Below are 24,267 nucleotides of genomic sequence, written 5' to 3' on the forward strand. Positions count from 1 at the left end.
TAGCGGAGTGCCCCAAGGTTTGGTTCTAGGACTGGTTTTGTTCAATATCTTTATTAATGACCTGGATGAGGGGATGGATTGCACCCTCAGCATGTTTGCGGATGACACTAAGCTAGGGGGAGAGGTAGATACGCTTGAGGGCAGAGATAGGGTCCAGAGTGACTTAGACAAATTGGAGGATTGGGCCACAAGAAATCTGATGAGGTTCAACAAGGACAAGTGCAGAGTCCTGCACTTGAGATGGAAGAATCCCAAGCATAGTTACAAGCTGGGGACCAACCAGTTAAGCAGTAGTTCTGCAGAAAAGGACCTGGGGGTTACAGTGGATGAGAAGCTGGATATGAGTCAACAGTGTGCCCTTGTAGCCAAGAAGGCTAATGGCATATTAGGTTGCATTAAGAGGAGCATTGCCAGCAGATACAGAGATGTCATTATTCCCCTTTACTCAGCTTTGGTGAGGCCGCATCTGGAGTATTGTGTCCAGTTCTGGGCCCCCCACTACAAAAAGGATGTGGACTCATTGGAGAGGGTCCAGCGGAGGGCAACCAAAATGATTAAGGGGCTGGAGCATATGACCTACAAGGAGAGGCTGAGGGAGTTGGGTCTGTTTAGTCTGCAGAAGCAAAGAGTGAGGGGGGATTTGATAGCAGCCTTCAACTTCCTGAAAGGGATTCCAAAGAGGATGGAGAGAGGCTGTTTTCAGCAGTGACAGATGGCAGAACAAGGAGCAATGGTCTCAAGTTGTGGTGGGAGAGGTCCAGGTTGGATATTAGGAAAAACTATTTCACTAGGTAGTGAAGCACTGGAATGGATTACCTAGGGAAGTAGTGGAGTCTCCATCCGTAGAGGTGTTTAAGTCTCAGCTTGATAAAGTCCTGGCTGGGTTGATTTAGTTGGGATTGGTCCTGCCTAGAGCAGGGGGCTGGACTTGATGACCTTCTGAGGTCTCTTCCAGCTCTATGGTTCTATGATTCTATGTTTAATGTCTGTTTTTTTGGTTCTTCTAGTGTAGTGAATCAATGGACAAAGAGGGTGAGAAAGAGAAGGGAGGTGCCTTGAGGTGTTTTTCCCCACTTTTATAGTGTCAGTCCCCTCTCCTTGGAAAACTTTTCCAGATGAGATTCAGGCTGTCAGGTCGTCTGTGTGGAAAGAAACTCCATGCATTTTCTGTGCTAAGATGTAGGGTTTTTTTCTTCACCCCTTTTTCTCCCCCTCAAAATGGTCAAGCAGTGGTCCATCAGCCATTTAAATATGGCTGAAGCATCAGCTTGCCCTTTGTCTGAGAGGAACTGGTTTGGCCATTCCCCAGACTTCCCTAGAAAACATGCTTTTAGTCATTAATCTCAGATTATGTTTATATATAACAATACTGCCACATGAATTTTACCATGACATTATTGAGCAGCAAATTATGAATTTTAAATGATCTCACAAGGCATACTTTATACAAAGATTATTACAATAGTCTGTGGGATGTGAACAAAGGACTACCTCCTTTTACACTATGGAATTGTGCTCTCAGATTACTAAAATCAGTTGGCAGTTATTCCAGAAGTTCTCTGTGGATGCACACAATTTTCACATTTTAATTGTTTTTAAAGTAAAGACTAATTGTCAAAATGCATGGCAAAAATTGAGAGAGAGGAGAAGAGCAAGAATGCTCAAAAGATTTTGTAATTTTAAATATCAGCTCCTTCAGTAATTTTTTTTGGGGGGGGGGCAGATAAAGTCTGCGGTTTTGTTGCAGATAAATTCTAGTAACTATGAAAAACATCAGGTAAGAACATTGCCGCCATCTTTTTCATATAACAGACTAAGAAGAAAAATCACCAGACTATTGATTTTATTTTGTGCGCACATGCAGAACTTCATTTACTTCCATAAACAGAAGTAATCTGCGCAATCTACAATTATTTTCTGTAGTGGAAGTTAACTTCAGAAGCATAGTTTGTAGAAAGCTGCTAAAATCAAATGTGCTTGCTGCTTTGAAAAGCTATTTTCCAAGAAAACTATGGAAGAGAGGTGCAATGGTACCATGAAACCAAGAGTAATATGCCCTGGTAATCATGGACACTTAATTTCCCTGAATTACTGGAAAAAAACCAGTCTTTTGAGAGGTTGATTGTACTCAGAATATGAGACGGTACAAGTGAAAATATTTGTTCTATGTGAAATTTTGAACAATAGTTCTGAACTTAGATTTCAGATGCAGTGTCATTTACATATCAAGATCAGTAATTACATATTTTAGTGGCTATTACACTGGCATATCTGAATTTAGAATCATATCGACAACGTACAGATACGAGGAAGAATATATTTTTATGCTACTGAAATATACTGTTAAAATATTTATTTTTAGGTTATCACAGATAGAAAGACTTCATCAGCACCACAAAAAGGGATTAAAGATTGACAAAATTTTCAACACCAAAGCTTATATATTTATTGAACACCAACCTTATCCCTGAGGCTATCCACTCTAAACCACTCCAAGAGTTTATCTCCAACTTCCAATGGGCTTGATAGAAATGTCCTGTATGTTAAAAGGAAATCTTCTATATAAGTTGGGTCCACAATAGAATGTTCTTCTATTAAATGCATGATGAGTCGCTCAGGTGTTGCCTTAAAAATAGACGTGCAAAGGGCTTTCAGAAAGTCACACACAGTATCATTACCCCAATGATTATTTCCAGGCTTTGAATCACACATAGTGAACTTTTTTCAAATTACACTGATAAACTCTTAGAAAGAAAAATGTGATTAAGTTTACATATTTCAACCTTCCTATACATTTTGTGTATGAAGTATCTTGGCATTTACAACAGCATTTGGTTGGCACACAGAATGATATTCCAACCATTTTGTAGTTTGTTTTAATCCAGCACAAACCAGATTAATACATATAAAGACACTAACATGTGGTTTCTAACATAAAACCAGAAAATCTATACTGAATAGATTCTGCTTAATTGGAAGGAGATTTTTCATTTATATAAAAGTATAAGTCTTTTTAATCATCTCTCTGCTGAACTGTTTTACAGACAAATGTGAATATTTGTTCCAGGTTCCCACCATATTTTCTGACAGATTACAAATTTTAGAGATTGATAGAATATTAAGTAAAAGAAAATCACCTTAATAACTATGTGCCCTTTCCTGGTTCCACTGCGATCCAGCTCTCTGTGCTCCTTTACCATAACAATTTCTCCTTCTTCCTCAACTTTATGAGTGTTTTTTTCCACATGGTTCAGAATCCGCCAGTAATCCTGCTGTGCTATGCAAACAAACTGTCCCAGAATAATATGGGGACAATTAATAAACCTGTAGTACATAAAGATATCTCCACGAACTAAACCTGGGCAAATATAATGTAATGGTGATAGCATATCATTTGACATCCAGTCTTCTCCTGTCCAGTTACACTAGATATTAAATTGTAAAAGAATCTAAATTAAATTGATAATCCCTCATACAGTACTAAAATGGTACTGTACAAAAACCAATCTTAAAAGAGAACTTAGCTTGTAAAAAAGTGGAAATGGATATTTTCTGTTTAACTGTTCCTAATGTATTTCAAACACACAAATACCATGACCTTAATGGGTAAATAGCCACTTCAGCACAACACAGAAGTTCCTGTTTCTCAGTTTACAGTAATATATAAAAAAACTGTTCTAAAATAAGAAGGGAGAACTGACGACTAAGAGTTTGTCTATTTGGTATTTCTGGTTTGCACTAGAAGGGAGCATGTACGGCATCAACTGTCCTGTGTGGACTCTGCTGGCCCCTGCCAAAAGTTCCCTAGTGCATGTTAATGTAGCCCTGTAACTTGCACTAGGGAACTTTTAATGAAAGTTGTCATTATTGTATTTCAAAACAAGGGACTGTTATTTTAGCAACCTCTTCCCACACCAACTAATATCACCAATCATCATCATCATCACTATTCAGTAGGGGTATTTCTTGCTCCTTTTTGTAGTTCTCAACAACTGCTGATCTTATCCCCTTCTAATAAGAAGCTACTGGCAATCCTACTTTTTGATGCATGCCACCATGACCCATACAGGACAGTCAGTGCATGACACATTAGTATGCACTAGAGTTTACATTCCTCTATTCCAAACTAAAACGTTGTATCGACAAGCCCTAACTTAACAGAAGGGCCATCCCTCCAAGTATCACACCCCGACCATCAAGTGCCAATCTTTATTTCCAGAATAAAGATCACTATGTTAAATGAAACCAGATTATCTTTTTAATTAGCCATTTAAAAATGTAAGAAAATTATGCACAGATATAATCTTACCTGACAGTCATCTACTTTGGTCCTAACCACTCCATTCATGTACTGTTTATCCAGAGAAGGGGTAATCCCAAAACTATTTCCCATACAGAGACTTTCAGTTTTCCCATCTGGATAGCTGATTTCCACCGTGCCATTTAAAATAACATACCAAGAATCAAGCTAGAATGAATTAAAAAAGTGTAGATCTCTTAGCAAGTTCTGATAAGGAAGATAATTTCATGCTTATCTCCCAGAAATACTTGCCCACGTGGTACTAAATATGCTATAATTACAATTTTATAGCATTCATTCATTACAATATGTGAAAGACTACTGTTTACTGTCCACTAACTTGTAAGCAGTAAATGAAGGCTGAGCCAAAATAAAAAAGTTTATTTCTAACTCCACAATCTACCAACTGCTAATAATTTTCAAATGTTTGCATGGTCTGTTACTACTCTTCTGACAACAAAGCCTATGGTGTGATACTCCATTTTTTATATAGCCTTAAATCATGACCACTGGAAACTCAAATCTGCAAAAGACTTCAGTTAAGAAAGTAGATAACAATTGCACAAGATTAAAAAGATTTATAAAAAGATTACTTCAGAAAAAACAGGGTTACTTACCTGTAACTGTTGTTCTTTGAGATGTGTTGCTCATGTCCATTCGAATGAGGTGAATGCATGCCGCGTGCACGGTTCCCAGAGCATTTTTTCCCTAGAGGCACCCATCGAGCCAGCAGGTTGCCCCCTGGAGTGGCGCCGCTATAGTGGTGCATAAGTACCCCTGCCGGCCCCTCTCTTCCTCAGTTCCTTCTTGCCGGAGCAACTCCAACACAGGGGAGGCAGGGGGGAATCAAATGGACATGAGCAACACATCTCGAAGGACAACAGTTACAGGTAAGTAATCCTGTTTTCTTCTTCGAGTGATTGCTCATGTCCATTCGAATGAGGTGACTTCTAAGCTAGCCCACCGGAGGCGGGGTCAGAGCCACCTTTTTAACTAACAGAACAACCACACCAGTATACAACTACAATGATAACTTTAATCAAACAGTGCAACCATAGAATATAACACAGAACTCAACCAGTAGGCATGTAACACTGTAGCGTGCCACTCTTCCATCCACTTTCATAACTATAAACATGTGATTTTAATTTTATACATCGCATAATTTAAAAATAAACTGTTTATCAGAGTGTGTAAGTAAGGGCTGGGGCTAGCAAATGATGGACAGGAGGAGAATAGAAAGGGGCGGGGCTTAAAGAAAGGGGCGGGGCAGTAGATCTTCGCCTGTTCGGAGATTTAAAAAGTGATCTTGGGTGTAAAAAGGTTGGAACCCACTGCCCTAGAGCATGGCCAGGAAAACCTCGCCAGCCCTCCTGACCGCTCTCAGTTCTCACACATTTATATGCAACTCCCTTTCGTGGGGGGGACCACAATCCCTGCGTCCTGCGACTCTGTAGGTGTGCCCCCCAGTCATCTTCGGAGGCGTCCGTGATGAGCTGGGTCGACAGCAGCTCTGCACGATAGGGAACACCCGCACACACCTCTGTGTCTAATGTCCACCAACTGAGCGAGGCCAGGACGTCCTGCAGCACAGACAGGACCTGGTCCCATCCCTGTCTGGCCTGATTGAAGGATTTCGCCAGCCATGCCTGCAGTGGCCTGAGCCGCAGTCTGGCGTGTCTGACCACATAGGTACAGGTCGCCATGTGACCCAGGAGTTTCATGCACAACCTCGCAGTCATCAACGGGGACTGCCCCAGGCAGGATATCAGAGTCCTGATTGCCTGAAACCTGGACAGTGGGAGGTAGGCGCACCCCGTCCTGGCGCACAGAGCCGCCCCCACGAACTCTGTGTTCTGTGATGGTATCAATTTCGACTTCTCCTCGTTCAGGATGAGTCCAAGTCTGCCGAACAGAGACCGCGCCAACTCTATGTGCATGGCGACCTGGTCCCTTGACCGATCTCTGATGAGCCAGTCGTCCAGGTATGGAAAAACTTGGACTCCAAGCCGCCTGAGGAAGGCAGCCACCACCACCATACACTTCGCAAAAACCCTGGGAGCGGCTGACAACCCGAAGGGTAGGACAGTAAACTGGAAGTGTTGGTGGTCTACCACAAACCAGAGGAACCTCCTGTGGGTCGCCCAGATCGCGACAGGAAAGTAGGCGTCCTTCAAATCGAGGGCCGCATACCAATCCCCTTTGTCTAGTACTGGAATTATTGAGGCCAGGGTCACCATCTGAAACCTTTCCTTTCTTATGTGGCCGTTGAGGTCCCTGGGGTCCAGGATGGGCCGAAGGCCCCCTTTCGGTTTCGGAATAATAAAACAACAGGAATAAAACCTCCTGCCCTCCCTGCGGGAAGAGACCCGTTTCACCGCCCCCTTTTCCAGGAGCGCAGCGACCTCCTGTTTGAGGAGGGCCTCGTGAGATGGGTCCCTGAAGAGGGACAGGGAGAAAGGAAAGGAGGGGTAAGGACCTAGGAAGGAGATGGACATAATTTCCTGGGGTTATTCTAACACCCATTTGTCCGAGGTGATGACCGACCAGGCCTGGGCAAAGTGGGACAACCGGTTCCCAAACTGGGGGGAAATAGTGGGTATCAGTATGCGAGTCCCCGAGTGCCCCTTCAAAACGACTGCTTAGGTGGGTTGGGAGGGGGCTGAGTGGGACCCCTGCCTGCATCCGGGTGGGGCCAGCAACGCCTACTGCGAGCTCCTGAGCCCAGCACATTGGCAAAACCCCCAGTAGGACCACTGGGCCACCACCACCAATAGTCCGGCCGTGCAGCCTGCGGCTGGGCCCTATGCGGCTGCCTACTTGGCAACTGCCTGATTGGGGCGCGGGCTTATGTATACCCAGTGACCGAAGAGTAGACCTGGTATCTTTCAGACTGTGAAGCCTGGAGTCGGTATTTTCCGCAAACGGGACCTTCCTGTCCAATGAAGCCTGCAGCCAGGCGTTACATCTCATTACCACACCGGACGCCATCGTCCTCGCTGCCAAGTCTACCACATCCAGGCACGCCTGTTTGGCGGTGCATGCTATTTTCCTGCCCTCTGTGGCCAGGGTGGAGAACTCCGGCATGTCCTCCAGGGACAACCTGTCTTGGAACCTGTCCATCACTTGCCAGGTGTTGTAGGCATAGCGACTGAGCATAGCCTGCTGGTTGGTGATGCGCAATTGCATCCCCCCGCCCCCTGTTGCATATACCTTGTGCCCTATTAGGTCCATACGCTTAGGGTCCCTTGCTTTCGGAGAAGGGCCCGGCTGCCCTTGTCTCTCCTTCTGGGCCGCCGCCTGGGTCACGACAGAACCCGGGTGCAAATAGAGGTGCTCATGCCCCGACTGGGGGACATAATACCTCCTCTACCCCCTTGAACGTCAGGGATAGGGATACTGGCATCTGCCACAAGGTGTTCATAATTTTTGCCACTGTTTTATTTAGTGGCAGGGTCAATTTCGCCGGGGTATCCCCAGTGAGGATGTCCATCATTGGGTTTGATTCCTCAGTCACCGGCTCAACCGGCACCCCGAGGTTCTCCACAAGTCGGCGAAGCAGCTCCGGGTGCACCCTTGAGTCCATGGCTGGCATAGCCAGGGCCGGGTCTGCCAAAGCCTCATCTGGAGACGATGAGGATGTCGACTCACGACTCAGGACTTGCTGCTTCATCACCACTGGAGCAGGGACTGGCTGCTGCGGTACCTCCGGCTGCTGTGGGAGATTGGCCCGTGATTCCCCCAGGTCTGGGTGCCCCTTAGGACTAGCCCCTCTGGGTGACAGCAGGGCCCAGGACAACGAGGCCGAAGGCGTGGACCTCCTCTGCGACCCACTGACTGAACCAGAAGGCAGGAGTGACCCTTGCCCCTGGTGATACGCCAAGGGTGTCCAAAACGGCCAGGGCTGCTGCACCTGCAGCGGCCCCGTCTGTTCGAACCCCTGCGGTGCCACTCGGTGCCGAGAACAAGACCAGTGCCATGAAGACATGCGAGATGACCCTGCCGAACGTAGAGACTCCGTCTTGGATTCCGAGGACAGCTCGGACGCCAACCAGGGTGGTGCCGTTGAGGGTTGACCGTGTAGCGCTCTGGGCCTAAACCGTGCCATTGACTCTGGCTTCCCAGCGTGGGGACGGGGCTGCGGCGGTAAGTGCAGCACCAGACCACTTGGTACCAGCTGGTAGGACGGTGCCTGCGGAGCTGGATCCTATGGTGCCTGCAGGGTCAGCGCCTGCGGTGCCAGCAAGACCGGTGCCTGTGGTGCCAGCAAGGCCAGTGCCTGCGATGATGGCCTCAGTACTGGTGCCCTTATGACCGACAGGGCTCTAGGGCTCAAGGGTGCTGGCAGCAACGCACCAGGGGTCATCTGGACCAGAGACGGTGCTGTCAAAGCCAGCGCCGGCACCGGCTAACCCCGTATGGAAGCAGCCGGCAGCGACAGTTGGGCCCTTGACTCTACCGATGCCGGCCAGGGCCCAGAGGCTGGGGAGACCACCAGTGTCCCCAGGCCTCTGGTACCAAAGTCGAAGACCCCTCCGAGGAGGGGGGCGAGGGAGGCCATTAGCTCTATCAGCTCCTCAGCTGCCTCGAACGCCTCCGGCGTGGAGGGGCGGCGGGCCAGGATAGGCCCCGGACTCTCGGCCCTGTGCAGTCTCCCTCCTCTTCTGCATCCCCTTGCGGTGCCGGACAGGCCAAGACAGTACCTGGGAGTATCCGTGCCGGTGCCGGTCCCTGTGGGCCTTGCTTTCAGGTGATCTCCCCCTGGAGTCCTTTACCCGTCTCGGTGCTGGCGTCTACGCACTGAGGCTTCTCTGGAGGACGCAGGCTGTAGCGCCGACTCCATCAGGAGCAACTTCAAGCGGGAATCCCTTTCCCTCTTGGTACGTGGCTTGAACCCCCCACCAACACTTGAGACACTGTCCATGAGGGTCTCCCTTGGACATAGGCTTCGTGCAAGCCACACACGGTTTGAAGCTCTGCGGGCCTGGCATTGGGGGTGCGGGGAGGGCGAGTTCAAGGAAAACTACTTAACAACTACTTAACTACAACTACTGAAACAAAGAACTGCCAACGGGCGAAGATAACAAGCTGATTTCTGCACAAGACATCAAGCTCCAATGTCCCTCATGGGCGGTAAGAAGGAACTGAGGAGGGGGAGGGCCAGCAGGGGTACTTATGCTCTGCTATAGCGGCGCCACTCCAGGGGGCGACCTGCCAGCCCGATGGGTACCGCTGGGGGAAAAATGCTCTGGGAACCGTGCATGCGGCGCACATGCACCTCATTCGAATGGACATGACCAATCACTCAAAGAAGAAGGGATATTTCCTGAGCAGAACATTTTGGTTTTTTAGTGATAGGGATAGCCCATTCTTTTATGACATTATGAATACATTTTTTAAAAACCAACCTTAACTACAAAAAATAAATAGTGATTGCTTCTAGCACTAAATAAATTGTTTAATGCTATTGTATGTCTGGGGTTCACTATATTGAAGTCCTGAGTTTCAATAACATACCGTGCTTAAGTCATGTTATGTGCTATAACTTACCTCTTGTCCGTCTTCAAGTATGATGGCTCCTGCTTGTTCTACCACTTCAAATATCATAACCGAACAAAGCTCTCTTCTTACAGACATGGTCATGTTTGCAAAGGCTGGGAGTTGATGCATAAATTCCAGTAATTGCTCTATTAGATAAAGGAAACATTGATATAAAGACTGCAAGGCCTGTGCCTCTAAGGTACCATACCCCCTGCAGGTATATTAAACCTCAGAGTTAAACTCACTGAAGGAATTGCTCAGTGGTATTTCAATCACTATTAGTGCCTGTGGCTAAATGAGCACAGCATGCATTTTACAATCGAGATTAATAAATGGAATCTGGCTTTTCAATCTTGATTGCGCTCTCATTGACTATTATGGCATCAATCTAGCTAAGTGTAACAGCACTTGAACTTCAAGCTTTTAAAAAAGTTATAAAGTATTTTTGTTAAATGATCATAGTAAGCCAGATAACATCAATGACATGAAATCATTTTTCTGTGTTCAGAGAAACAGAGGAAAAAGTATAAAGTATCAACTTTTATTTTAATGTTAAACTAATGCCAGTTTTAGCCTAGCATGTGAAGAAATGTTTTTGGCTCAAATTCCTTGGAATTTAAATTCAGTCTCTTCATACTGTGATAATATCAGCCCTGCCAAAAATTTCAAACCCAATTTGCCAGCTTCAGGTAGTTAGAATTTCTCTCCCTTTCCCCCATTAGAAAATTGTAATCACCAAAGTACATCTCAGTGCTAATATTTTCAAATACCCAATATAAGAAAATAATAGTCTAGTTAAACATATAAATTCTTTGGGACAATTATGTACTTCCACAGATTTCAAAGAAATCTCTATTATTGAGTTATAATGCAAAGCATCACATCAAGAGCTTCTCACCAATGTCATCATCCGTTTTGTCTGCAGGTTCTTTCTCAAGGCATTCCCGTACAACATCTCGCCCCAGTAATGGATCGGAAGTTCGGTCAATATCTTCATCTTCTTCTTCATCATCTTCAGAATCCACAGGGGCTTCTGGGAGACCTGTTAAATCGACATCTCCCATATCACTTTCTGTAGCCTGTAGAAAAGAAATTATTAGGCATTAGATTCAATTTCTACCCAGATTTAACAGTTTATGTCATAAGCTTACTCTTCCAATCAGTTTTTAATCACAAAAATGAAAAGTATCATTTGACTAATAATTATGAGTTACAAGTTATGATAACTCAACATGTTTTACCACTTGACTACTTAAGGAAAGATATCACAAAGCAATTTACTAGTACAGAAAAACTGGCATGAATATCTACCTGGTACGTGCACATGTTTTTATATCTACTATATATTTGAGAGAGCTTGTCTGTCTGTCCATCTGAGAGTCTGTTTGCTAAAGAACTCCTCCTAAACAGTAAGAGTTAGGACCACCAAATTTGGTATGCAGCTTCCTCTTATCATAACTTAAAGCAAGGTAAGGGTTTGGTTGTGCCAGGACAATGGGATGTGTGTGGAATGTGATTCATCGAATGAAAAGTGAGGTCTGGGAATGACCATAGGAGGAATGACCATAGGAGGAAGCAAGCACAGGAGACAGTTATACTCCAGAATGATCACAGAGGGGCAGTGTGATGGGGCGGCCCCGCACTCAAGTCCAGGGCAGGCACCTGGTGCCGGGGGCGAAGAGGGCTCCACCCACACAGCCCTACTGGGCATGGTCCCAGGGGGACCAGGGTATAAAGGACTGCCGGCCTCCTCCAAAAGGGGAGACTGCAGCCAGAGCTGGTGCTAGTGCCCCACTGCCTGCGGCGCAGACTGGATGGACAGAGGGGGAATCGCCAGGCCTGCTGGATCCACCGCCGCCAGTCCCAAGCCGAGCTCAACTCCGACACCGGAGCCGCCAGCCGACCACCCTTGCCGTGACCCAGGCACCAGACCAGCTGCCCTCCAGCCCCGACACTGACAGGAAACGTGCCACGACTGCCACGTGACTCACGCCGACTGGTGAGACCACTACGGGCCGGGGAAAGGGGGTAGAAAGTGACCCAGGGCAGGGAGCTGGAAAAGCCCCTGAGGGCTCGGCGCGTTGCGGGGAGAAGCCCCCGCCGAGCCAGTGGTGGGAGCCACCCGCCGCTCATAAGGCCCTGGGTCGGGGCACGGTGGAGAGGGAGGACCCGGGCCCCCCTACCCCTGCTGCCTTATACTCCGGCGAGTGGGGGCTGGGATAAAGGACTTTGGGACTAGGCCTCAGGGCCTGCGTATTGAGGACTCGGCAAGGAGGCCATATTTCCCCTACTGCAGGGGCAGTGGATTTTGGGACTAGGCCTCAGGGCCTGCGTATGGAGGACTAGGCCAGGAGGCCATATTTCCCCTAATAAAGGGGCATCATACTTTGGGACGAGGCTTCAGGGCCTGAGTACTGCGGACTAGGCCAGCATTCCCCCTACTACAGGGGCAGGACATTAGGACACTAGGCCAGTGGGCCGTATTTCCCCTAAAAGAGGGGCATTGCACTTTGGGGCTAGGCCCAAGTGGGCTGAACTATGCCCTGGATGGGGGCAGCAACCCCAAACGAGGGAGGAGCCCCCTGACAGGCAGCAAGTAAGCATGCCCTAGATAGCTGCGGAGCAGCCACGGACTGGGTAGCAAGGCCTCTGACGTGGACAGACCTGAAGAGCCACAGAGCAGCCACCAACCAGGCAGCATGTCCCCAGCCAACCCACCACTGGGAACTTGCCACTCTCCATCCCCAAACAAGGGTTAAGGGGGCCAAAAAAGGAGGAGACTATAGAAGACACAACCCCTCATTTTTTTCCCCCTTTAAAAAACATGTCCTCTAAATCCTTGACCAATTCATTTTAGTTCATCACTAAACCCCTTCCCTACAGAGTATTTGCACTGGATTTTTGCATCACCCTTATATATTGAATTCCAACATCATAGCTTAAGTCATATTTACCCCTAAACAAGCCCTGAGCCTGATCTGGGGAAGGTGAAAAAACTGCCACCTTCTCTATCTGACAGCGAGGGGAAAAGTCCTGCATAGCTCCCATCCCCACCAAGAAAGGAGCAACTAGCATAACACCCACAGTAAATCAGGACAAAAGCTACTATTTAACTACCACAATGAGTGGGAGCATAGGTCAGCTATGGCCAACCTGAGGCCACCCCCCCAAAGTGTGGCTTGCGAAGCTCCCCTCATGACTCGTAAGCTGCCCCTGCGCCACCAAAAATGGCCCTCTCCTCCCGGCTCCCTGTGCTGACCTGGGCAGGGGAGCCATCTGGCGCAGCCATGAAAGATATAGAATTAATGATGGCATCAGCCAGCCTGAGCCTAATGTGGCCAAAAAGCCTCTAAACACGTTTAAATGCATTTTCTTAAAAGGGGCAGAGCAAATGTGACCGGGGGCTCCTTTTAAAGGGGCAAGAGGGGCAGTCCTTCTCCCCCCTCCCCCCGACAACTTTGCCCCGGCTCTTCACTCTGGATCCACGGCTATCTTGGCTCTTTGCCTAGAATGGATTGGCCACCCCGGTATAGATTCTGCTCCACCTGGTATAGGTAAAAGAGGGCTTTTCTTGAGCTGAAGGGGAACCAAATAATACTGCTTCTTTTCTGCTCACTGGCGGGAATGGAAGAATTGGGACGGCATGCCCATGCTGGCCTTTTCTGAAGCTGCCTCAAAAAGTCATTTTGGCTTTCTAGCCCTTAGGGACCACCCTTTTTTCCTACACCACAGACAGTTGCCCCAACCACTTCAAGTGCTGAGGTTATTCAGTATCCATACCATCTGCATATTCACCCTCCTTCCCTCGTGGTCTTCCCTAAAGCTATCTAGTCATGCCCATGAACCTCAGTCAGTTGCTTTTTAATGCAGAGCCCATTAAGGAGAATTTCAAAGCAGAGGGGAGGAACACCCACAGTTTCACCACATTAATACGGTAATGTTCATATGGAATTATTTTCATTAAATCCATTAATAGAGTCATGTTCTACCATTTTTCCACAGAAAGCTCCCAAACACATTGTTGTCAGTGTTGTTCAAAGTCTGAGAATAGATTATGGGCCCTACATTAGTTTTTAATTCAACAATTCTTATATAATTTTGATGTAAAACACAGCAATAAGATCCCAATATTTTTTTGGTCCCTGAAAAAAACTGAATTGTCTGACAAACTCCAATATGTCTCAATTACATAGTACAATTTTAAATGCACTATTTTGATAATTACATAAGATTATAGGCAAATGTGTCTGCATACTTAATATTACTGAAATCTCACTAACTTCAACAAGCACTAACTTCAGCAATCCTATTTAGAATGTAGGGCCAGAAGAGACCTCATTTGTAAGTTTTTTAAAAAAACACTCACGTGTTAAAGATGGATCCTGAAGTATGGCCCTAAGTCCCCCATGCTACACAATCACACTTTGCTTAAAGATCTCAGTGGACGTTCAGGCATGCAGGATGGTCAGAAACGGAGTGTGAATGGCACAGAATCAAGAGACTTAAGCCCCATAACTAATTTTGTGGAATTTCCATGAGATGCAGCAAAAGTTCTCATGACATCTCTCTATAAATGTGCAACAAAAACTGGTGGTTTGGATCTTCCCCTGCAGTGACTGAAAAATGAGTAAATGTTTATGCTATGAAGGCCCATATAAGTGCTAGATATTGGCCAAAACAAGGAAAGATGTGGCCCCTCCTCTGAAGAATTTACATAAAGCACTGCTTTAGTGCATAAAAGCCAGAGTGTGAAACAGCTAGAAAGAAAAATGAACCCGTTACTTTGGTTTTCACTATCCAAGTTGACAGAAACACAAAAAAGGCAAATGATTAAAAGAATTTTAAAACACTAAGGGTACCTGACCATTGTAATAACTTATCTAGTGATACTTGGAGTCTTTAAATCAAGACTGGATGTCTTTCTAGAAGAACTTCTCTAGCTCAACAAAAAGTTATGAGCTTGAAGCAGGAATCACTGGGTGAAGTTCTGTGATTCTGCTACGCAGGAGGGGAGATTAGATGATCTTAGAGGTTCCTTCAGGCCTTGAAATGCATCACTCAGGATCTGGCCTAGATTCCTGTGCTGAAGCAGGACCAAGTTCTCGTAGATTATATGCGACTCATCTGTCTAATCTGTCCTTGAAAACCTTACTTGATGGGGATTCTACAACCTTCCTTGGAAGCCTATTCTACACCTTAACTATATTTGAAGTTAGAAAGCTTTCCCTAATATCCAACCTAAAACTCCCTTACTGAAGATAAAGCCCATTACTTATTTTCTACCTTCTGCAGAGCCAAAAAACAACTGATCATCTTCCTCTTTATAACAGCCCTTATCTTATTTGAAGACTTTCAACAGTCTCTGCTCAGTTGTCTTTTCTCAAGAATAAATATGCCCACTTTTTTTTAAAATGTTATTCATAGGTCAGATTTTCTAAATCTGTTATTTTTGTTCTTTGCCTCCAAATTCTCCCCAATTTGTCATTTTCTTTTCTAAACCGTAATGCCCAGAATCAGACACACTACTCCAGCTGACACTTCATTGGTATGAAACACAGCAAGACATTCACCTTCTCTCTCTTTTGAAAGACACTTCTGTTAATACATGAGGCCCATATTAGCCTTTTTTAGTAACTGCATCATATTGCTGACTCTCACTCAATTTGAGATGCACTATAAACTCCCGATGCTTTTCAGCAGTACTATCACCTAGGCAGTTATTCCTCTTTTGTAATTGTACATTTGATTTTCCCTTACTAAGTGAAGTACTTTGCACTTGTCTTTACTGAATTTCATATTGTTTATTTTGGACTAATTCTCAAGACTTGTCAGTACTGTAATCCTGTCCTCCAAAGCACTTGGTGTTTCAATGGGGATTCTATAAATTTTCATTAATGAAACTGAAGTGTTTAAAAAAAAACAAATTTACTTTTTCTGTTACTTGTTGTGTTTGACCTATGCGCTTGACCTTGAAAAATGCTTTAATTTACCAAAATGAGAAAAAGTAAAGAATTTTGGGCTCCAAAGCTCTCAGTTACTATGCAATATTTTAAGACTACCTTGAGACAGCAAATTTGTTGTAACAATTGAATCTAGAACCAGAAAGAGAGACTTTGTTTAACTTTACTTTATCTCCCAAAACACCAAACTCAATAAAATTAGATTAACAGAATATTAAGCAGTCAGCTAGTCACTGCTTTGCAGGGGTTGAAGACGGAGTATACAAGGTATAGTAAAAGCTGGTGAACCAGCATTGCCCTCAGCCACAATACCCCTGCCTATTGAGGCATGTGCACCTGACTCCTGCCTGCCCATTCAGATGGCTTGATGCCTCTGGACATTGCAGGGCTTCTCACGGCCAGTACTGCCTACTGACTCACCATGAGCCTGCCTTGAGCTGCTAGGAGCTGGATCTGCAGGAGGGCTTCTGGGCAGCTGGCCTGCTTGTCTGCCTGCCACTTAGGAAGGCTCTGTCGCTTAGGAGGAAGGGCAAGGGTCACCAGACATTCCTAAGTGGGGGTAGTTGGTCATCGCAGTTTCCACCAAGTAGGGGGCAGGGCAGCGCAAAAAGCTCAAGTATCCAGCACAATGATTATTCCATTATGTATAACTACTTGACTTCTAGACTCTGCTCAGTAAACTGAAACAAGTAACATAATTAAAGTCTTGCATTATTATAATTAAAGGTGCATAAGTGTTGCAGATCTGTGTTTCATTGGAACAGCTATAACTATAGAAATAGAAATAGAAATAGAAATAGAAATAGAAATAGAAATAGAAATAACTATTGTTCATCTCCTTTGTTGATCAGATAACAAAAATGTGCAGATAAGGGGAAAATTATCTTCACAGACTTACTAATTCTCTTTTCTCAAGCTGGAGTTTCATCTAAGGATGTTAAATTGCGGTTGACTAGTCAAATAGTCGATGGAATTTCTATTGACTACTCAACAGGCACTTCCATATTCCTCCTTTGAAATGTACAAGAGTCCCACTGGTACTCTTGTACATTTCAGAAGAGGAATGAAAAACTCCGCATGCAGCCCAGAGCCAGTGGGAAGTCCCGCTGACTTCGGGTTGCACATGAGCATGCCTGCTTTGAAATGTACAAGAGTCCCAGTGGGGCTCTTGTGCATTTCAAAGCCACAGTGCCTTCATGGAGCCCAGAGTCAGCAGGGCATTCCCCAGCTGATCCGGGGTTCCGTGGAAATGCTGTGCGGCGCCCAGGATGAACTGGGAGTCCCCCACTGACACCAGGCTCCATGGCGTTGCCCCTTTGAAACTCCGAGGTGGCATTTCAAAGGGGCGGCTGCTGCACAGCTGAGCCGGGGATCAGCTGTGTGTCAGCTGCCCCTTTGAAATGCTGCCTTGGGGTTTCAAAGCAGCAACGCCACACAGCTGACCCCAGCTCAGCTGTGCAGCACTGCTACTTTGAAGTAACCCTTCTTCCTCCCTCCCCCACATTTGCTGTCTCTATCTGATAGAAGCAGCAAGGGGGGAGGGGGGAAATCAACTAGTCCTTAACATCCTTAGTTTCATCCAGTTATGATCTTTGACTAAACGAAAATGATAAAGTGCTAGGAAAGGCTTAGGACAGAAGGGAGCAAACTGTGGCCCAGGGGCCGGATCCAGCCCTCCAGCCATTTTGATCTGGCCCTCAAGCTCTTGCTAGGTAGCAGGTTTGGGGCTTGCTCTACTGCACACAGCTCCTGGAAGCAGTGGCATGTCACTCTCTAATCCAGCTCTCACACTTGGGGCGGCCAGATGGCTCCATGCACTGCCCCTGCCCACATAGTTCCCACTGGCTGGGAATTGCAGCCACTGGTAGCCGTAGAGATGGTGCCTGCGGATGGGGGGTAGGGGCACCACACTGAGCTACCTTGTTACGCCTCCATGTTGGAGCCGGCCTGAAGGGGGACACGTTGCTGCTTCCAAAACCTGACTGAGGAGATAAACCCAGCCCAGAACCTGCCTTCCATGCCCCGCCTCTCTAACCAAGCACTGATGCATCTTCTGAACCCCTTGGTCCTATACCCCAGAGTCCACCAACAACCACCCCCTACCTCAGCCCACATTCCCCCCCTCACACTCTGAACCCCTCTGTCCAAGTTCAAAGCATCCCCCTGCAACCCAAACTCTTCATCCCAAACCCCATTCCAGAGCCCATACCCCCCAAGTCAGAGTTCGTTTTTTTTCTCCCTCTCACACACACACACATCCTGCCTAAGTCCTGAGACCCCTTTTGCCCTCCAAATCCCTTGGTCCCTTTTGTGAACATTCATGGCCCTCTATACAATTGCCATACCCTGAAGTGGCCCACGCACCAAAAAATTTGCCTGTCCCTGAACTAGGGATGTTAAATGTTGGTTAACTGAATAGTCGATGAACCTTGTTAATCCTTATCAATTATTCGACTATTATATAGTCCCCAAGGGTGGAGCCGGCAGCCAGTGAGCTCTGGCCCCACTCCCGAAGATCCCCTTGCCACTCTGCGCTGCTACCTCTGCAGGGTGCCAAGCGGGAGCTGGTCTGCAAAGGGAGCTAGTTTAAAAACCAGCTTCCCTTGTGGACTGGCTGCCTGGACCAGTGTATCATAAAGAGTTAAATCCACTTCGCATTACATCACTGTACTGGCATAGAGGTAGCTCACAATCCCTGCTTTGGAATTAAACTCAAGTGCAAACTGTGTTTAGAGAGTCTTAGCAGCACAGTATCTTAGTCACAAATTTTCAGCCTTTCTACAGCTAAATAGCTTGAATTTCTTCTCCCACCACCCAATTAGAGCAATATAGATTGTGGACCTCACTTCCTAGTTAGATAAACTCAAGCTACAATACTAAAGCTTAAGCATCTGTGCTGAATTTGGTTCTTTTTCTCCCTTGATTTGGTGACAATCAGCCAATAAAAATCTTTTTTCAAGCAAAAAATAAAAGTGCTAGATTGTATCTAGCTGCTTCAGGGATTCACAACGGGAAGGGAAAAAAAACAAGAAGCAATCACTTCCCAGACCTCTGAGCAGTCCAGACAGAATGACAGTACATGAAGATCCAGTCTGAAACTGACACAGCAAGTCACTCTGGCTCTCTAGGGTGACATATCATTCCTACAAGCCAGACAACAGCTCCCACTGCTTAATGTGTGGCTAGGTCATTCCCAAGAGTAAAAGTGAACTTTTTTTTTTTAATTCTGCCTTAATCTACACCTTGCCTGTGAACAAATAATTTCCTATGAAATTATATATGGTTCTTACCTGACCCCTCCAAAAAAAAGTCTGAATAAAACGATGGGCATTACACACATTTATATACAAAACGTACAAACAACTAGGCGACAAAACTGCATTTACAAAAGGCTCTGCCCTTTGGGTTGACCTACGTTGTAGATGTGAAAGATTGTTAAGAGCTAAACTGTTTAGTACTTTAAACAGACTTATATTTACTCCTTAAGGAAATAAAATGCATCAATATCACAAACCAGCAGCAAAATAAAAACAGCAACTTAATCTATTCTATGAATGATTTAATATTTCATTTCATATTAAGTAGAACTACTGTAAGAGCAAAGAACAAAAAGCCAAACAATTCTAAGCACATGTCAATTATGAAAAGGTCAGCAGTTGTCACCTTGTTTACCACTGTGGATGAACATTAATTATTAACAAACCCCAGATCAATGATACGAACAGCCTCCAATTCCAAATTGCACATAAATTAAGTTGAAGGGACACTTTTTTAAAATCACAAAAGCTAGCCTATTCCAGGGAAACGGTCTAAGAGGAATGAAGAAATGGTCTTGCAGACAATCTCCTTAATTTACAAGAGTATTCCAGAATAGCGTCTCTCCCATTTAGCATTTATTTTTTAAAAAACAGACTCAGATCCTCTTAAAAACATATAGTTGTCATTAGTACATTATAATACACTTTTGGAACTTTTTACTCTTATAAAGCATTTAATTTACAAAGGAAACAACATTAATAATATAAAATGTATTTCACAGGCACTTAAAAATATTTTGGGTCTAAGTTTCATCTGTCCGCAAACTATTATCATATAAGGTTTGTTATTTTCTAGTCCCTAAATTCACCAAAAGGAAAAGAACACAGCTTCAGTCACTACTGCTATATAGCTAAGATATTTAAAGTTTAAATGAAAACGAGAGCTATGTCAACTCAGCAGGCAATGAGACACCCACATAGGTTAACAACCAGCTTTATTCTCTGAAATGCTGACAGTATTCATGGAAAGAAGGGAAGTATCACACCAAGCTGTGATCTTGTGTCCTCAACAACCAAATAATATTTTAACTACTAAGATCCACACATGGATGGAAAACATTAGAAGGAACATTTTTAGGGACAGAAGTGCACCCAACCACATAATTGTGACACTGCACAAATAGCTTCATTTAGCAACACGTGATTAAGACATGTACATTTATATAGATTAATCCACAATTTATCGCTTGGAGCTTATTCAATCTCCACTCATACCAAGCCATACTAGAACCCTTATATTCTACTACTGAAAAACTTCATTTTGTCTAGTATGAAGTTGGTGATTCAGGTTGAATATATTTTGAGAATATTTATTCTACGTGAATTACAAATTCAGTTAAGATTTGCTCTTGGGGAATATGTTTAATTTATATAAGAAAACTCACCTGATGAAGTTGAGTCCCATTGAAGAAGGAAAAGACAAGACACTAAAGGTCACATACAAATAAGGAAAATAAGGAAGAATGGAGAGGCAGTGCTCTTCATTGGAGATGGAGAAAGAAAAAACTGAACATCTCCCCTGCCACAAATACACAAAATGCAATCACTTTTCCCTGTTTTTTTCTTTTGCTTGTTTTTTAAACTTTAAGTTCAGTTCCAGTCATTTTCTACCTGAAGACTATCTATCATTGAAGAATAAGCAAATTGATATCATAAGTACCAAGCAAATGAATCATGATTAAATTAAAATTATTTTTATTCAGACTGCTCAAACATGCTTTTCTTGAGTATTTTCTTAATGGAAATTAATCGAAAAGTTAAAAAAAACAAAAAACACAGAAATGAAGAAAATATCTCTTCTCTAAAGATCAAACACTCCTGAATCTTCAATCAAGAGCCATTGAAGTTCCCAATGCACTTCCTCTGGCCTGCCAAAAAGAATTCAAGGAAAAAAAACAGGAAAGACAAGATTTGACATTCCTAATATCTCTAAGGTTAGAAAAAAATATTAGCAGCAGGTTCAGGTCACATATAAGTCACACGCTAAGAGGTGTGCAGGGCCTTGTATGTATGGACTTCCATTCTGCTTCATAATTCCACTCATTTTCACAACAAAACATTTTATAACTAATACAACCTGGATTTTCTAATTTTGTTATGCTCTGTGTCACCACTTCTAATAGAGGCAAGGTGAGTGAGGCAGTATCTTTTATTGGACCAACTTCTGTTGGTGAGAGAGGCAAGCTTTCCAGCCATACAGAACTCTTCTTCAATTCTAGGAAAGGTACTTCCAACATCACAGCAAAATGCAAGATAGCACAGATTTTTTAGCACAAATAGTATTTCGCAGTAATGCAAAATAGAAATGTAAAATAGAATAGAATAGGAATGTAAAATTTTAAAAAAAAATGCCAGTGTATATCTATTAGTAAAGAATTTTTTAAACAAACCTGGGCCAAAATGTAGTAGTTTTAGAAAAAATTCTTCACTGTCCTGAAAAATTAGATATGCACCCAATATCAAACCTGCAGTACTTGCTAAAATGTATTACATGGAAGTGAAAGTGGCACAAAAAGTCTTTCATATAACCAAATGACACTTGTGAAGTACTACTTTACTGTTTTAAACACTAAAAAGGCAAAATGCAAAGTGTTACAACACAAATGCTCCTTCTCTGCAAAAAACAAGAAACTTCTGCGATTTTACCTGGTAGATATCCGACAAGCTGCTACTTCCTGAGTCACTGGCAATGCTACATCCAGATTGGCTGGAAGGGACATGAGTCACCTGTGGATGTGGATTATCTGTAAGATGCATCTTGGTAAGATCTGCTGGAAGCTGTGAACAGAAAGAAAGAAAGAAAGAAAATCTAACATGTATAAATCTGATCTGAAAACAGGGTATTAATTGAAGTTTTTAAACACCTGATTCATCCTTCATTTTGTAAAGCACAGTTGTAGAAATGTTAACCTGGATAACGCTTGAGCAAACTCTAACAGATGTTAGATTTGAAGTGACAGACTGGAAAGGATCCTATAAACTCAAGGTCGATCTCTTTAAAAACAAACAAACAAACATGATATACATCACATCACCACTGAAGAGGCATAAAATGACAAATGGGTTATGCTAGCCAGCTAACCAGTAAATGCAGACTATTACTTTTCAAGTTGAAGTGAGGACTGAAAGGATCCCTGTTTACAAATACATTCATTTTATTCATGAATAATTTTACACAAAACATCTTTCCAAAGGAAAGGTGGCATCATTAAATGCTAAATTTTGGCTGTAAGATATTTTTTTGAACTAAATATACAAGGTATGTCATATACATTCCTGATAAAATAGAAGAAGCTCTTCAAGTGTAATTAACTGTTTTTTAATGTGGGCCTCATTCTTTTGCAAATACCTCTTACTGAAATCAGTGGAACTACTCTCAGAAGTAAGCATCTGCAGGATCTGCCCCATGTGGAGTCAATAAAATAACTAATCTATTTTATGTCACTGACTAGGATACCAGATTTTTTTTTAAAATTACGCAATTATTTCACAGCTCACTATGAAACTTGATGCCATGGACATGATTTGTTAGTCTTTAAGGTGCTAGTAGTCTTTTTGTTGTTTTTTAAGTTTTTCCTGTTACAGATTAATTCGGCTACCCCTCTGAAACTTATGAAACTTGTGACAGTATTTGGTTTTTTAAAAATCCAAGATTCTAAGTGTAGAAAAAAAAATACTTTAAAGCAAATGTTCTATATTTTTGTTAATTCATAATTACTTTTCCACCACTCTCAGCTATGTACCTAATAGTTCCATTTTTAAAAATCAACTGAATAACGAGTTGCACTATATTATTATTGCTAATTATTTGTCTTAAAGCAATCTGTAGAGACCCCCTTCTGGGATCAGGGCCTCATTCTTCTGGGGACTGTAGGACACACATAATGAAAAACAATCCTGTCACAATGATATTACAGTTTAAGTAAGAAGGAGTAGTACATTTATTTACATAGGGCAGAATATTGTATACATCCAATTTAATTGTCAGTACAGTACAATTTTTACTTATTCAGAGTTATGTTTATCAATATATAAATACTGATAAAAATGTATAGCATAAAGAGAAACTGGATTTTCATTTGTTGGATGGGTTTAAAATACCAGTAGAATGCATTAAAGTCAGAAATGATGACAAGAAAAATACAGATAAAACATTTATTACTAAAATTTAAACTGGACTTTGTTCAAGGTGAATTCCTTTACCATATGTTCCCAGTAATGCTGCTGACCAAATTCTAAGGCCAGGATCTGCTCCCAAAATTCAAAGGTAATTGTCGCCTTAGGTAAAGAAGAGACACCGATAGGAGAGAGAACTTAGAATGTTTTTACAGTTCAGCAACCCTATGAAATTTATCTATGAGGTAACCTTCAGGAACATGAAGTTCATTGATCAGGAATACTACACTGCTGAAAGCCCAGACAGAAGGAGATGAAAAGTTATTTATAGCTAGGGTAACATCTCCCAAGATAAGATGGTAGAAAGTATTACTTCCAAATACAGGTCCTGCCACACCACAGATGTTGCCAAATCAGAGAGCCTGGGGGGGCAGGGGAGCTGGTGACATGGCCGGGAGCCCCATAGCAGCGGAGATGGTGGTGCAGCCAGAATCCCTGTGAGAGGGAAGCCAGTGGTGCAGCTAAGAGTTGTGCAATAGGGAGGGACTGGCGGTGTAGCTAGGATCCCCACAAAAGGGGGTACAGGTGTCCAGAAAGCCTGGCCAGGGCTGGTGCCACAGCTGGTTGGAGGCTGGGGGGGCCAGCTGGAACAGGAAGCAGAGACAGTGGTGGGAAGGGGCAGTGGTGTCAGGGACAGAGGACCTCCCCTGATCCAGTAAATTCCCTTGTTTGGGACCAGTCAGGTCCTGAGGATGCCAGACCAGGGAGTTCTAACTTGTATCACATGAGAGCTCAATGAGAAATCTGAACTTTTCCTAAACTATGGACTGAATTGACCAATTCTGGGTGCGTGCCTTCAAGCCATGAAACTGTACTGTAGCTACAACTTTTCTAGAATTGTTTTTCTCTGCACATAAGTCTTACTCTGGCTTACTCTAGCACCCTCATCGTTTGATTTAGCAGTGTTTCTGAACCAGTGGTACGAGTTCCCGTAGGGGTACTTGAGAGAAGCCTGGGAGGGTATGTCAAAACA

General features: G+C 43.9%; 1 protein-coding gene across 7 annotated transcripts in view; it reads right to left on the reverse strand.

The window, feature by feature from the left end:
* Nucleotides 1–24,267, reverse strand: part of RAPGEF6 (Rap guanine nucleotide exchange factor 6) — a 244,075-nt gene that overhangs the window by 70,289 nt on the left and 149,519 nt on the right. For all 7 annotated transcript variants that reach the window (XM_075900358.2, XM_075900357.2, XM_075900363.2 and 4 more), the window contains 6 exons: nucleotides 21,765–21,896; nucleotides 10,740–10,920; nucleotides 9,851–9,987; nucleotides 4,310–4,468; nucleotides 3,138–3,290; nucleotides 2,461–2,625 (listed from right to left, as the gene is read on the reverse strand). In XM_075900358.2, coding sequence (XP_075756473.1) covers nucleotides 2,461–2,625; nucleotides 3,138–3,290; nucleotides 4,310–4,468; nucleotides 9,851–9,987; nucleotides 10,740–10,920; nucleotides 21,765–21,896 — 927 coding nt within the window. The remainder of the gene's footprint in view (nucleotides 1–2,460; nucleotides 2,626–3,137; nucleotides 3,291–4,309; nucleotides 4,469–9,850; nucleotides 9,988–10,739; nucleotides 10,921–21,764; nucleotides 21,897–24,267) is intronic.

The sequence above is a fragment of the Pelodiscus sinensis genome, chromosome 16, assembly GCF_052426305.1.
Source record: "Pelodiscus sinensis isolate ZL-2025 chromosome 16, ASM5242630v1, whole genome shotgun sequence".
NCBI classification, from domain to species: domain Eukaryota; kingdom Metazoa; phylum Chordata; order Testudines; family Trionychidae; genus Pelodiscus; species Pelodiscus sinensis.